The sequence below is a fragment of the Talpa occidentalis genome, unplaced genomic scaffold (genome assembly GCF_014898055.3).
Source record: "Talpa occidentalis isolate TD23 unplaced genomic scaffold, MPIMG_talOcc4v2.1 talOcc4.8, whole genome shotgun sequence".
Taxonomy (NCBI): Eukaryota; Metazoa; Chordata; class Mammalia; order Eulipotyphla; family Talpidae; genus Talpa; species Talpa occidentalis.
This window is the reverse complement of record NW_023605194.1, coordinates 22,430,571-22,447,378: the sequence shown is the minus strand read 5'-3', so window position 1 is coordinate 22,447,378 and position 16,808 is coordinate 22,430,571. Positions and strand designations below refer to the sequence as shown.

The window sequence follows — 16,808 nt, the reverse complement described above, 5'->3', positions numbered from 1 at the left end:
TGCAGTGAATAATCGAGGTATTCAGAGTATCATTTTCTGCTCAATAATTGCCTTATGTTTCTAATAAAGATTAGGACAAAGCAGGTATTGCTAGAATTTTTAATCTTATTAAGTTTTTGTTTCAGGATTTAAAAAATACTGTAAATATGCCTTTGTTAAACTTACCTCCCCACCCTCCAAAGTTTATAGGTGAATCAGAGGCAAACTGAAGAATTTTCAACAGGGAAGTGAACAAATCTGATTAGTATTTTAGAAAATAACTGGAAGCAATGTAGGGCTTGGTAATTGATTGAAATGTCAGGGATAATGACCTCCAGGTTTCTGGCTTGAGCAACTGGATTGACAGTGATACTATTCACCAAACCATGAAATTGGGGAGGGAAGACCAGTGAATCTTTTTGAAGAGATGAATGGAATTTAAAAGTATGTAATTATCTTAGTGCTCAGAAATCTATTGGTTTACTTATATCACTTAACATATTGTACATTATTGTTATAAACCTATTCAATTTACTTGTATTTTTCTTACTTTACAAATGGACATAATGCTGCTGAGTGGTATATTCTGATACCATTCTGAATGGTATATTCTGATACCATTCTTCACTTTGTTTGATTTTCTTAGCATTTATCATATAGACTAGACTGGTGCATCAGTTTTACCAAAACTATTGAGAGCTTTAGCAGTTTCTCAAGGGATTTTTCTTAATCCCTTGACATTTTCTTTCTTGATTCCTATTCTGTCATCATCCTTGTTGGATATATTCCCTTCTTTAGTTGCTCACTGGTTTGATTCAGCTAGATCTTCATCCCCCAAGGCTTTCACTGAAATGATTTCTTTCTTTAATATATTTTCATAGACCTCATGAAGTCTTGCATTCTTTTCAAGATTTATATTTTTATTTACAATTGGTTGCATTGTGTTAACTTTGTATTGTTGGGTATGTGCAACATTCCAGGATACATAGATGTTAATATCAAGTAGAAATTAATTTTATAGATGATCCAGGCACATTGTTAATAATTGTTGTATTGCAAGGACATTTGATTTCCTGGGTATGGGAGAGGTAGAGTTAGAAACTGAGTTAAGCTTTTAAAGACTTAAATCTCAAAGAATTGTATCCTCACTTGAAAAATTTTTACTCATAGTTATGGAAGGAAATATTTATTAATCTTGTTAAGTTTTATAATTTGTAGACTTGATAAGGTTTTCAGCGTTTATTGTCTGCATACAAATTATTTTTTAAAAAACTGAATTTCAAAGAATTGTGGGGACACTGTCCTCTTTCAAATAACCCACTCTGCATTTTCTGTGATCAGTTATATGAGTCCACCTACCAGATGTGTGAGATAGCCAACATTTTACCATCCTATATATAGAAGTTCATTATATATTTTTCAGGTGCTTTGTAAAGATCAAGATACACTATGTCTATGATATCCTTTCTTATGAAATATACTTGAGTGCTTTTATCTTTGAACATTAGACTTTTAAAAAAATCCTGGCCTCACTAAATTTTAAAGTCATATTCTTCCACGAATGAAAAGATTGATGAATGGTGGTGGACTGGATAATAAGACATCAAAAAAGAAAAGAAGGGCCTCCCCTGGTGGCGCAGCGGTTGAGTGCTGAGCTGCGAAGCTGCCCGCAGCCTCTGCAGCGCTGGTTTGTTCCCCGGCTGCCAGCGAGGGTCCCACATGGCGCAGCAGACCTCTCCTGTCTTGCCCACTGCTCCCCTCAGCAGTGTATTTCGTTAGTCTGCCTGTTCTGTTCCCCGCTCTGGCTCTGGTGAATTCTCTCACCCTCCCGCGCTTCTGACTGTACCCAGTGCTTATATAAATAAATCAATAAGTAAATCTTTAAAAGAAAAGAAATAAGAGAACCACTGAGGACACTTGATGATCCGGTCATATTAGATACTTGGGCTGAAATGAAAATAGCCCGTGTCATGAGAACAGAACTTCTTCATTAAGGAAAGTATTCTGGACCACGTGAAATTTTAAGGATCTAGAATAGAGTCGATAGGACTAATTGACTTTCTTTTCTTTGAAATATATGTGATGAGACACTAACAACAGGTACATTTGAATGTATATAGGTGTTCCTTTGCTATGTTTTAACACCTCCTTATTCTCTTTGCACTGAACAAACCAATACCTGCTTCACAATATTCTTTTGAAGATTAGAAGACTAACTCAGTGTGAAATTGCTTGAACATCTCCTAGTATTTTATAGATAGTAAATAAGGTTTATTTAATCCTTGTTAATTTTTTTCACCTTGTTAAATTCCATTGACCAGCCATGTCAAAGTTACTAATGTGATTTGTCTCATCAGTTTCCTTTGTCTCAACCCTTCTTCATTCTACCTAAACTTTGTTACTGCTGGAAGCATTGTGAATTTTTAGTGGCCTTTGATTAAATAGTATTAATAGAATAGTTGCCTTTTTTTTTTCCTCTCTCCTCTTTTACATTCCTTAAAAATCATAGTTCAAAAACAACATCTTCTAGAAAATCCCTGATTGATCTCATTTTCTAGCCCATGTTCAGATTACTCCCATTCAAGTTACTCTTAAAACATATTTATGTGCATGTATTTATTTTGAACAAATGCTTTTGACTTTTCACTGTAAATTCTGAGCTCCTAGAATATGGAGATGTTTATGTTTTTTGAATACTTGATAACTGGCAATAACTGTTATAACAGACCTGTTTTTAATTCAGCCTAAAACAAAGTTGCATGAGAGAGAGCAAGCATAAAGGATTTTGGGAATATGAAGAAAGAGGATAGATGCATGGTAAAATTCATGAGCTCATAAGTTGTTTTGGAATTTACTTTCCTAAGTTGTTTACCCGATCACATTAATTATTTTATGGTAGGTTTTACTTTCTTTTAACTTCAGGGTTTCTATAGGATGGATTAGTAAGCCCTCTACCTAGTCTTTAAAAATTTCTCTTGGTTCAATACATTGTAATTAGTTTCTGGTAATTAAGTCATTGTCTCTTTTTCTTGCAGACTGAGTTGGTGTCATGCAGCAAGCAGCTGAAAGATGCAGAGTTCGAACCAGAAGGCCTGACATGGCACTTTATGTACCTAAAGCTCGAAGGGGTTTGGCACTTCTCAAGTCAGGCCATGAGGGAAATAGCTGGGATCCACCTAACTCTGTGGTAAAAGAAGAACATAAAGAAGATGGTCTCTCTCAAAAGGAAATCTTTAGGGACAAACCTGAGACTCAAAGACTAAATACTAATCCTGATAAAAAGGAGCACAGTCATAGAGAAGGAAGAAAATCTTCAACAAAATTAAGAAAAGACAACTGTCTTAAAGAAAGAAGTAAAGTTAGGGTTTGCGCTAAGAGAGAAACCACGGAATCCAAAGATGTATTACCCCAAGGACATCAGCAAATTATCCCAGATCCCGAGATTGTATCAAGTACACCTTTACAAAGACATTGTAAACCACAGAAGGTAGAGTGTTTGGAGGTTGAAGCCAAAGATGTGACAGAACATGAGAGGTTGCTTTTATCGCAGCATTGTCCAGAAATCAGTGAGGCTCACGTTCTAAACCAACCCTTCCAGAATGTGGAATCCTGTGATTTCAGCAGGCTTAAGCTAAAGGAAAATTTTGAAGATAGGGATTTGAAAAGCAAAATTGAAACTGATGCCAAGGTTGTCAAAATACTATCCCAGTTTCCCGGAGTTTTTAGTTCTGTATTAATAAAACCTGAGAGTATGACTATACCAGTAAAACTAAACTCTGATTCTGGAATTGTTCAACAAGGCCTGCAAACATCAGGTGGAATGTTGAAACTCAGCAATGGAGACATCACCACTATTTCTGTTCCTGAAAATCCAGATCCTGTCACTGATGCAAATTGTGTAGACTTTGAAGCTGAGAATGTTGGTGATAAAGCCAACAGTGCAGATTTCTTATTAGGTCAGAAAGGTATAGATTCCATTCCTGAGACAATGGGTCACATCTCTCGTGAAATGATAGTTAGCAAATCAGAGAGCCCAAATGACATTTTTGATCCAGCCATGATTAGAGAATATGAGGAGAATGACAGTACCGCTGATGAGTTATGTCCAAGGGATGAACCTTGTGATACAGCTCTCCTTGCTCATGGAATAGATACAGACAATGAATCTAAGAGTGCATGTGACATTACGAGTAAGGCATGCAGGATGAACAGTATAGATGTCATGTCTGATCCAGTAACTTCAGGCAGCCCTTGTATAGTTGCAGTTATGCCAGTTGATGAGGCCTGCAGCAACACAAGTAGTTTCTCAAAATATATAGAAATGAGAGCAAATATAGCCCCTCTTCATGTAGCTGGAAGTGGGAATGATGCTGAAAATTTCAGCAACCTGACTGCTTGCTCAGATACTTATGCTGAGAGTATTTCATCTAGTTTCACAGAGTCAACAGGAAAGTTGATAGAGAGCTTGTCAGATTGTGCTACCTCCTTACCTATAAACAAGATTGCGGGTAGTAATTGTAACAGTATTTTGGACTTGGAACTCAGTATGTTAAATGGGACAAAAGTACTTTCAGACAGTGCCTTGGGCAGTGATCTAGATTGTACTGGTGATAAAACAGAGCCATTGCATGAACTAAAAACTGCTGAAGAGTTCAAAACAAAAGAGGAAGATGACTCAGAGAATATAGAAGCTGATGTATCCTTTCCTGATATAGAATCAGTGTCTCTGGATACATCTATGGAACTGAAAGCAGCAGAAACTTCTCACATGGAGGGAAGCGTTGCTACGGAGGAGAGCTGGGAGTCTATGTTTAATGATGAAGGTGACTGCCTGGATCCACGTCTTCTGCAGGAGGTATGCTCACTTGAAATTACTTGATGCCTAGATAATTTTATAGGTTCTTAAAACCTGGGATTTGGGGGGTAATTTTGATAAAAATTTGTGCATATTCACACATTATATCCACTGTTAAGAGTTTCTTCAGTTAAAAAACAGATGGGTTTTTAGATTGAGAAACGTATCTGGTAGATACTAAACAAAAAATGAAACTTACAGAATTGAGCTCTCTCTAATATAACAGCCCCATCCTGAGAAGTCTTATTGACTATATTAATGAATTTAATGGACTCTAGCTATCTTTTGAGGAAATACAGAAGGCTACTTCTTTAAAAGAGCTTCAGAACATTTACAGAGGCCTATTGAGGGCAGCAGAATAATTTTATTATTTTTTTATATTTGTTTTTCATGTAGATACTGGAATGTTGTTAGATACTGTAGAGGGATAGAAGTCAAGAGGGAGGGTAAACTGAAGGTTTGATTGTTTACTAAGGAGTTTATGCTGAGTTAGAGAATAAATGATTGTTTTGTGTATATATAGAAAATGTAAGTGAGTGGTGACATGATGACTAGTAAGTGTTCCTAAGTGCAAAATGTTATATTTAAGGGCATCTCAGAAATTACTTAATTTTTAAATTTTCTTAATTTAAACATTTCACTCTTTAACTAACATATTCCTTATCACAAATATGAGTCATTGGGTTTTAAATGTAGAACCACTCTCCCTTTCATTGCTTATTATGGGTTCATATAACCTTTTCCTTGAAAGGGAAAAAATAATTTCTCTATATAAAATCCCCAGTTTTGTAAATGAGAAAATTGAAGTTCAGTGATCAGCTCTTTAGGAAAGACAGAATCAGGATTTCAATCTTGTCCTGTCTTAATCCTGTGTTTATGTTTTCTCTACCATACCACTTCCTTACCTAGAAAGCAGAATTTTGTTTGAGTGATTCTAAAGAGCCTTTTAAATATGAAGTGATGAGTCTTTTGTTTCTGAGAATTAGACCAGAAATACAGAAGAATGACAATGTGCCCATGAGACACTTAAAACTGAAGAAGGGAGCCTGCTGGACAGTACTGACTTTTCAGTAGCATACAACTCCTCCTCATGCTTAGGCGGTGTTTGCACACACACACACACCGTGTCCTAGAGCAAATCAGGAAACACTACCTGTGAATATTACTTAGAAAGAAATATTGAACAGAAGGTGTCGGCAGAGGACCATCCATAAACCCTTTAAATTGCATGTAGAATTTTCATGTGTGCACAGTTTTTTCCTTCACTGTCCTCACATTCTGAAAGGCAAATGTTCCCAAAGTTATGGTCCCTGCTCCTCAATATGAGCATCTCGTAGAAACTTGTTAGAAATGCAAATTCTCGTCCAACAGTGTGTATATTTACAAGTTTTCCAGGTGATTCTGATACACATAAAGTGAAACCCACCACTCAAAACACAAACTTAAATGTGTTTCAGAATGTGAGGGTGGTTGCTAGACATGTCTGTCAACCCATTGCAAAACAATGTGCAGCAGCAGTTTAGAATCAAATCAGGTTTAATAATATTAATAACTGGGAGAAGTTATTGATGTTGTTACACTGTTTAGAATGGGCATGAAAGAATCTTGGCAACTACTCAGTATTTTGAAGTGCCTAGTAAGATAACCAAAGAGGACACTAGTATACCCAAAAGTTAGGAATGGCAGGAAAACAGAATATGTAGTCTAGTAATGAAGACAGCCAATGCCGGGTATTATGTTTGGATAGTTCTTTGTAGGTCTTGGCCTACGGGTGGGCTCTCTGTTGAGGGATGAGAAAATGCTAGCAGGAAAGGAGGACACAGATTAAGAAGCCGATCCAACTCCATTCTTGGTCTTCTGTGCTTTGGGATTTAGAAGATGTAATAATAATGTTATTAATGTCGCAAATCCAATAGCATTAATAGCCCTTTGGTGACTATTACTCTTAATTTATTATTTATATCGCTCCAAACATACTTTATTAAAGGCTAAACCAGAGTGTCTGCCTGCCTTGAAGACTTTCCAACAATAGATTTTTGGCTCTTTTCCCAGCTGGCCTGTTTCTTTGTTTGCAGTGGCTAGATGTGTGGAGGTATGGCTAATACTTTTAGTAGGCAAAGAGGTATGCTGTAGAGCAGGGTGTGGTAGCCATTGGCATGTGAAGCAGTTTCCTGTGACATTTGAATCTCTGAAACTGCCTGAAGTAGGTAGAGTGCATAGATAGATCATTATTCAGTTCCTGGAACTGCAACTCCTGATAAGTCTCCAAAGATCATACCTGGTCTCCTTAAACCATGGTATAGGATGCATAGATATTTAAATTGGTAATAGATAAAGAAAAGGGTGTTGGCAGGACTTTTTTTAACCCTCTGAGATCTTGCTACAAGAACACAGGAATTGTCTGGATGAAGCTTGCGTAGTCCCTGCTGCTTTCTCAGCTAATCTCAGTAGGAGACTGTAGTAGGATAACAGCAGTATAACATTGAGGTTGAAAGACTCTGGCATTTGAAAGACTCTGGCCCCCTTCAGGAGCCTTTTCTTACTTTGATTTGAGGTTTTAGATAGAAGTCAGTATTTAGGTAGTTTTTTGTATTTTAAAAATTTGAGACCTTCCATTTGGAAAAGCCCTCTTAACAGAGTCTTCTAAGAATGTATGACCAGGTTGAACCATTTTTCTTCTGTGTGTGCTAACTCATTGCTAACTCATTCCTATGTCTTTCTTACAGTCTTTTGCAAAAGCCTTCCTTTTTTTTTTTTTTTAAAGATTTTTATTTATTTATTTACACAAGAACAGGGGTACAGGCCAGATTCACGGGAGGGTGAGAGGATTCACCAAAGACAGAGTGGGGAACAGAACAGGCAGACTGACGAAATACACTGCTTAGGGGAGCAGCGGGCGAGACAGGAGAGGTCTGCCATGCCATGTAGGACCTTCGCCAGCCGGCCGGGATCGAACCAGAGCTGCAGAGGCTGTGGACAGCTTCACAGCGCTATGCTCAACCGCCTGTGCCACCAGGGGAGGCCCTGCAAAAGTATTCTTCATTTTTAAGTAGAAAACCCCAAACTGAACGGAAAAATGCACAATCTAACCTCTAAAAGCAAATTGTATGAAGTACAAAGGGAGGAAAGTCCTTCATACCTCATCCCCTAGGGACCTCATTAATAGTTTGTACTATACGAGTTTGTCACTTTGCAGTTATAGCAAATATGGAGCACTTAAAAGTTTGATAAACTAAATCACAAATAGTGAGCCATATATTGTTATTTTCACTACTATTTTTATTTATTTATTTATTTATAAAGATTTATTTATGCACACAAGAGCTGGGTACAGGCCAGAGGTGTTGGGGGCGGGGGTGAGAGGATTCACCAGAGACAGAGTGGGGAGCAGAACAGGCAGATTTATTGAAATAGACTGCTGAGGGGAGCAGTGGGCAAGACAGGAGAGGTCTGCTTCACCATGTGGGTTGCTCCCTGGCCAGCCAGAGATTGAACTCGTGCTGCAGAGGCTGTTGGATTGCTTCATAGTGTGGTGCTTAACTCCTTTCACCACCAGGGAGGCCCACTACTATTTTTAAGGTGCTATGCTACATGCCAGATTTTTCTCTACCCTGAAGTTGTTTATATTTTATTTGGAGAGACAGGGTGTGACTGTATGACAAGTCACATTAACAATATGAAGAGTAACTAATATAAAACAACCATATAAGAGGTATCCACTGATTTTGATTAACTGATAAATAATCTAGACAGTGACTTCAAAAGAGAAAGAGATTCCTGAGGGCTAAACTAGAGGATACTGTTTCATGTTGGAGAGGCTATAAAATTGGACACTAATTCCACTGCCACAAGATTGTTTGTTATTTTTTTTAAAGATTTATTTATTTATTTTATACAAGAACGGGGGTACAGGCCAGATGCGCAGGAGGGCAAGAGGATTCACTGGAGACAGAGCGGGGAACAGAACAGGCAGACTGACGAAATACACTGCTAAGGGGAGCAGCGGGCGCAACAGGAGAGGTCCGCCACGCCATGTGGGACCCTCGCCTGCTGGCTGGGATCAAACCGGAGCTGCAGAGGCTGTGGACAGCTTCACTGCGCTGCTCTCAACTTGCCTGCACTACCAGGGGGGGCCTTATTGTTACTATTTTTTAATTAATAAACTGTTTTTGAGCATTTTTAGGTTTACAGGAAAAAATTGAGTGAAAAATAGTGTTCCTGTATATTTCCTCATTCTTCTATTACTATTTTAATTTTTATTTTCACAGTATCTTTTATTAGTTCCAGCTCATCTTAATAGAGTTATATTTAATATTTTATTAAGATGTCTGAATTAACATGTTCTTGATGGCCTGAGTAAGGATTTATAAACTTACCTTCTTTTAGATGCTATATATTTTAATGTGGTCACTAGTGGAAAATCTCATTGGAATATATACTGTTGTTCAGTTCCTTAGTAAATGATGACCAAGGGACATGAAGGAGATTCCATTGCTCATAGTTTTCTTTTTTAAAACCCTAAGTAACTGAAAAGTAAAAATCTCCTCTGAACTCAGGTGGAGTATAATGTTGCATGTTTTTCCCCTCCGAGTTTACATTCAAGCCAACAGTCTTTTTAATTTCTGATTCCTTTTCAAAAGTAAAGAAAGGCAAACAGTTCTGGGCTTACATTGTCAGTACAAGGAAGGCGTTTATTTAAGGATTTTTGTCTGAAGTTTGAAAGATTTCTGTTGTGTTTTGCTCTGTCTCTGGCAGTCTTCTGCCTCATGATCTCCATGAACTGTGGGAGTAGTGTGTGGTTGGAGCAGAAGGGTAGAGGCAGCAATATGACTGCTAATATTCATTCTATTTAATTCATTCTCTATTTCATGACAATAGCAGGCAGAGAAAATGGTAGGGTTCATAAGAGAACCTGAGTGAACACTACTCTGACCATGAAAAAACAGATAACTATGTCCAAAAATTAGGAATCCATTTGTGTTAAGAGGAAAAAAAAAAAAAAAAGCTTGGTTAAAATTTTAATGAATTTGGGGTTGGAGTGTAGGGAGGTATAAGTAAGAAGACCTATACTTAGGACAGAGGAATTTAAGAGCTAATCAGCAACAGAGCTTTTGTATGGCTTGACCAAAGACTGAGATTGTTAAGGAAAAGTCAAGGGGATGTTCAGGCACGCCGGATACTAAGCTTAAAGCACCAAGACTGTATTTCTGATCCTTCAGGTGTTATATCTGTTGTATTACCTGCCCCAGACAAAATTGGCTCACTAATTAAACTAGAAGATCCGAGTCAGCAGTTTGAAGGTCAGAAGTATGTGTCTGTTGTTAACGGCCAAGAGGCACATAAAGAAAAGGACACATAAAGAAAATAAAGAAAATCTATGGTAAACAAGGAGTAGTTTTGGTATGGGGACAACACACCTAGGTGTGATGTAGAATTTTAGGTAGCTAAAGATATCATTGACTAGAGAAATCAAGCGAGAAGTGGAATGATGATAAATGCCATGTTTGTTTGCTTTGTGGTTTTTCTTAGGTCTCATGGACAACCAATCTTATTATCATAGTAGCACCCGAGTTAAGCTCAGGTAAAGAATTACAACTGTGAAGACCAGTTGGAAGACAAACTTCATCATCCCCTGCTTGACTTAGATTTACTGTTTCAGGCTAGTGGAATCTTACTTTTCTATTTCATCAGTGGTATCTCTTCATCTAATTTTTCCAATTGTGCTGGGAAAAAGTGGAAATATAAATATGTTTCCCTGCCTTCTCAGTCTTCCTTGACTATAAATTTAATCTACCACATTGTTTTTACACACATTGTTCAATAGCTCTGTATAGCATTTTTCCAAGAATGCCAACCATGATCTGGCATATACTCTCTCTGTTCCATCTGAATATGAACCTGGTCCATGTTTGTTGAGGATATTCACTCGTTTCCTGCTTGTTTACTCATCTGCTGTGTGTTACCATTCATAGGAGAGGACCAGAACTCTCAGGTTTATCCTCTGGCACTAGGGGCTGTAAAGGAGCATCTGAACCAATTTTGGGGGTGTTATACATGTGTCATTATCATAGCTGTCTTTTTTTATTTCCTCTTGCCCTACTTCTATTCTGCTTTCTTGCTTATTTTCCCCTTTCTTTCTGATTTACCTCTTTCAATATGGACATGGCTTTTTCCCGCTGATAATAATCAGGGTATTGGGTTGTTGCTGCTACCACTTGTAGAGAGATCTAGATTTCTGGCACCTTGCTGACATTGTACCCATTCTGTGTTAAAATTCTTATGCACTTAAAGTTTGTGTTTCTGGCCTTGGTTTCCTGATAAGGACAGTGGTGGTATAACCTAGATTTATTACGTAATTCTATTAGTTTATAAAGATTACCCTTAAAGATATTACCTACTCTTATACTTAATGTATAAAATGTTCAAGTTGAATGTCTGAGTTTATCCTTCTGCTGTTGAAAAGGACTTATATCCAAAGCAATAAAGAAGAGGATTGGAAGCTATAATTTATGCTGTATATTATACCATGTAGTATTATTCTTCTTGAACTTAAGTCATGAGAAATTTGAAAATGCTGTATTTTTCTTTTTAAAAAGCAGTGTTATTTCCCTATTTCACCCTGCCACACCTCTGTCCTGTACCCCAGCTCTTGTATGCATAAATAAATCTTTAAAAAAAAAAAAGAGTACATGAAAGAAGCAAAAATCATTGCTGCTGGATTCTTAAGTCACCTTTGCACTTGCTATTCTTATATGTGGGGTATTTTTCTACCTTCTGGCCACACTTTTTACAAGTTTTGATCCTGGATCATTTTATTCTTACGTGTGTGCAGTCAAACAATGGTTGTAACATGTGTGATCGGAAAATGTACCCTAATGTCAGAGATGTTAAAAGGTGAAAAATTGTGCATCATGGAATTGATAAATATGATATATGTGAAAATGCTATGTGTTTTGATGTAGTTGTAGAAGGGAAGGGAGAGACCACCAAATTGAATTCAATAGCAAAGCTTCAAGAGGAACTAAAGATAGAAAAGAGAGGAAGTATCAGGAGCAAAGCATTCCATGCTGGAAACAGCTTGTGAACTATACAGTCTGTTCCCAGATTCGGGTCCTAAATTTGTCACTGTCATAAGTCTAGATGATCTATTTTGAAATTTTATTGTTGTTTTCCTTTTGTAATTTATTAATTTGGATTTTCTGCATGATTTATATAACCAGGGCAATTAAAGTTTGTTAGTAAAAGAGGAAAGATGTGGTTTTTTTTTTTCCAAATTTCAGAATGCCATCCAGAATCATTAAAAAATATATATATTTTATAACTCCTATCCTCCTTGATGAAGGCTGTCTGTGGAATCAGACAAAGTAATTAACTTGAGACTTGTGCATTTTATTTGTTTCACAAATATTTATTGAATGCCTAGTTTGTGCATGATAATGTGTACAGGGGGGAAATGTAGGGATAAATATGACATACCCCTAGTAGCTGAATTATGGAATCAGAATGTTGATGAGGAAACTGTAACACCAGCCTTCCTTTTCAGCCTGTGTTAGTTTGCTAAATTTGTGAGAAAAAGAACCCCTGACTGGCGTTGGCAAAATAACACAGACATTTGTTTTCTCAATTCTGGGGGCCAGAATGCCAAGACCAAGGTTTCAATAAAGTTGATTTCTTCTGAGGCCTCGCTCCTTGGCTTGTACATGGCCATCTTCCCTCTGTCTTCTCTTGGTGTTGCGTCTGTGTCCAGATTTCCTCCTCTTATAGACGCCACCTTGCAATAGATCAGAGTCCACCCTAACTGAACTTTTTTTTTTAACTTAATTATTTAAAGACCTTATCTCTAAATATAGTCATATTCTGAGATTTGGGGAGTTAGGACTTTAACATGAATTTGGCAGGACACAATTAAGCCCATCACTCCCCCAAGTCCTTACTTGACTCAGTAACCACACTGACCTGTTCAGTGAATACCATACTCCTGCTTGCCTTTCACTTGTTCCTTCTACTGCGGTCCCTCTCTCTGCCTCTTCTATGTATTTTTACTTTACTTCAGCAGGGAAGAAGAGTAAACAAAGTTGTGTTCTCCTCTACCCACTGATACTGCTTTCTTCTCATATCTTTATTACATATAAAAATTCTTTAAGTTCTTTTTCTAATGTATGTTAAGCATACATTGAATGTTTATTGGGTGGGTGATCACACTGAGGTTGGAGGAAGAAGACAGGTCTAGCTGTAATATAAGGTGTAATATAAGGTACAGAAGTGATGCACATGAAGTAAATGCTGTAGGAGTATAAAGGAAGAGTCATATTATACCTGCTTTGGGGTAATTAGGGGGAAGATTCATATAAGAGGTAGTATTTGAGTATTTCTTTGGAGAATAGTATTTATTGAGATGTGAAAATTGAAAGATGTCAACACTTCTAAAATAATGTGACCCAAGCAACAGGCAGGAAGAAGCAAGGTGTTTAGGCACTGTATAACTCCTTGGTGGGAATTAGCATATTTTAAGGGATGACTTGAGATAAAGTTGAAAAGATAGCCCTGGTGATGCAGGGGTTAAAATATCAGCACTATTAAGCTACTTCCAGCCACTGTAGCATGAGTTTGATCCCCTGCTAGAGAGCTAACCCATGGGGCGCTCTCCTGTATCGCCCGCTACTCCCCTCAGCATTATATTTCACTAGATCTGCCTGTTCTGCTCCCCACTCTGTCTCTGGTGACTCTTACCCCCTACACCTGTGGCCTACACCCCAGTTCTTGTATGCATAAATAAATAAAAATCTTATTCTAAAAAGCTGGAAATATAGTATGTTAGTTCATTGTTGCTGCTACAATAAACTAACGTAAATTTATTATCTTACAATTGTGAAGGTGTCCAAAATGGACCTTACTAGACTAAAATCAAGATATTGATAGGACTGCTCTCCTTTCTACAGACTGTTGGGGAAAATCCATTTTCTTGTCTTTTCCAGAAGACACATTTCTTGGCTTGAAGCCCCTTTCCATCTTCAGAACCACTAGTTACCAGTAGAGTCTTTGTCATATTGTATCACTCAGACATTTGAATTTTCTGTATATAGGCTCTTTTGCATTTAAGGACCTTATGATTAGACTGGGCCCACCTGTATAGTCCAGGATAATCTCTCTATTTTAAAGTTGACTGCTTTGTAACCTTAATTTGCTCTGCTACCCTGCTTTTCCTTGCCATGTAACATATTCACAAGTTAAGGGAATTAGGACATGGACGTCTTTGAGAGGCCGTTGTTCTGCTACCACAGATAGGGGTGGGACCAGATTAAATACGGTCATTGAAGATTTTTGATCAAAGGAATGACATGATCAAAGTATGTTTTTGTAAAGTCCATAGGCTATCAAGAATATAGGACTAGAAAGAAATCAGCAAATCTAAGTTGTCTTTTCAACTTTGTCATTGATCCTCTCTTACTCTTTCCTTTCCTTCTTTCCCTCCCTTTCGACCTTCTTACTAGAACAGCTTATATCCATAAATCATTGATCAAAGAATTAGTAGCCCTGAACATTGTTATAGCCACTGTTTCTGATTGCGTTCACTGTAAGGCCATCTCATCATGCTCTGGAAGGTACACTAGATGAGCAATCAGGAGACGTGAGTTATGATTTATATTTTGTCAGTAATTTGATTTGTAACCTTAGGGATTATCCTTTAGTATCTCTGTGATGCAGTTCTCCATCCAGATAATAGTAACAGCCCATCCTACACATCCATCTAACGGAGTTATAATCTTAAAATCTTAAAAAATAAAATTTTACTCCAAAATAATATATATATTTTTAGTTTTTGTCTGATGAGAATAACTCTTGTGACTTAAGAACTTTTTGTTTCTTCTTCTGTGCCTTGAAGAACCAAGGATCAAATAAACAAGTAAAAAAACAACAGAAAGTTAAAAGCTCAAAGCTCTAATCCCTTCATACTTTTTTCCCCCTGTACAGACTGGCGTCAGGGCAGTTATGTCATAACAAGTCAGGTAATATTTTATAGACATTTTAGCTTAGACTACTAGACTATAAGAATCTTAAGAATCTTATTCTCATTTTAGGGAGAATAATTTTAATTTAGCTTAGTGGTTTTGTGGAATTAGGATATACATATGAAGAAATACTCAAATCTCAGTCAATGCTTCATTAATAGCAAGATAGACCACCAATAAAAATCATAAAATGTTTGTGATTTATGAGTGAAAATTATTTGCTCTGATTTTTTTGCACACTCTCCCTAGATCTGTAATAGATAGATCAGGATGAATCAAGTTCTGAACCTCTGATGTTGCTCTATCAAACATTTCTACCAATATGAAGGTTTCACATTGACTATATTGCCTCAGTACTTATGACTTTCAGTAAACATTTCATTTGTCTACAATAGAAATATGATGCAAGCTTCTAATGTGAACCAGGTGTATAAGTTTAAATTTTCTACTAGGCACATTAAACAAAAACAAAACAGGTGAAATTAATAATACATTTTTATTTTTATTTATTTTTTTAAGATTTATTTATTTTTTATATAAGAGCTGGGGTACAGGCCAGAGGCACAGGAGAGTGAGAGGATTCACCAGAGACAGAGTGGGGAACAGAACAGGCAGACAACCGAAATACATTGCTGAGGGAAGCAGTAGGCGAGCCAGGGGAGGTCTGCCATGCCATGTGGGAATTTCCCTGGCTGGCCGGGAATAAAACCTGCACTACAGAGGCTGTGGACAGCTTCACAGCACTGTGCTCAACTGCCAGTGCCACTGGGGAGGCCCAATAATGTGTTTTTAATTTGATATGGCCAAATATCATTGCAACATGTAATCAGTATAGGAAATTATTTGATGCGATATGTTACATATTTTTTAATGTTAAGTCTTTGAATTCTAATGTGTATTTCATACTTAAAGCATGCCAGTTTGTGCTAGTCACACTTGAAGTACGCGGGTCACAGTGGCTGGCAATTCCTGTGTTGGACAGTGAGTGTAGGTCTAACTACAAAGGTGTCTCCATAATAAAGGCATTTTTTATGCCTTTCCCTAAAGCTCTCTATACTGCCATGTCTAACCTCTTTGTGACAGTGCCCTCCCCGAAGCCCACTTCCCTTCACAGTCTTCTCTGGTCCTCCCTTCTACTCTGTACTATATTTTCTTCTAGACATTTCCCTTTTCTGTGCCACATATTCTTCTTACCTTTACTCTGTTAAGGTCCCCTTGAAGGTTTTGCTGTGATTCTTAGTAGAGAAAGTGTCATTAACAGTATTGTCTCCTACCTACTACCATACCTCCACAAAGAATATATTACAGGTAGAAATGTAAGCTGATCCCGACAGTATCAATAACACGGGGGAAATGGAGGTTTTTCCTCCTGTTCGGAAAAGTTAGGAGTCTCTGGTATTAGTCGAGTCTGAGTGTTAAGGAAAAACTGGCCAGGAGTATGTAACTTGAAGGCTTTACAGTCACATGCTACATAACTTTTTGATCATCGATTGACTGCATATTCCACCATGGTCCTAAAATCCTTAGTGCCTAGTGGCATTATGTCCTTCATAACGTTTTATGCCAACACCAGCCTCATACATCTCGTGTTTACTGCAACTCTTGAGCATATCACCTTCTCCCGCACCACCATCACCATGCTTGCTTAATTTAATCTCATTTCTTTTTGCTTTTGACCCATAAGCATACAAAATCCACTAAGTAATATTGCCAGTAAGAGGCCGTGTAGAGTGATCTGGAAACAAAACTAAAAATGATTAAGGACTATAAAAGTAGAAAATTAGCGATGGTTATTACCAATCAGGTGTGTTCCACCATAGCTATTATCTTGAGGAACAAGAACAAGTGATGGAAACTGTTAAAGGACCTGCTTCTGTGAAAGCAATGAGACTAATGAAAATTGAAGAAAGCTCTATATAATTATGGAAAAAAGTCTAATAACCCTGGATTGAAGACCACACACA

At 37.4% G+C, this 16,808-nt stretch overlaps 1 protein-coding gene across 10 annotated transcripts in view; it reads left to right on the top strand.

Annotated features, from left to right (window-relative positions):
- Nucleotides 1-16,808, top strand: part of R3HCC1L (R3H domain and coiled-coil containing 1 like) — a 70,255-nt gene that overhangs the window by 33,130 nt on the left and 20,317 nt on the right. For all 10 annotated transcript variants that reach the window (XM_054690740.1, XM_054690744.1, XM_054690745.1 and 7 more), the window contains one exon: nt 3,015-4,834. In XM_054690740.1, coding sequence (XP_054546715.1) covers nt 3,029-4,834 — 1,806 coding nt within the window. In that variant the 5' untranslated portion in view covers nt 3,015-3,028. The remainder of the gene's footprint in view (nt 1-3,014; nt 4,835-16,808) is intronic.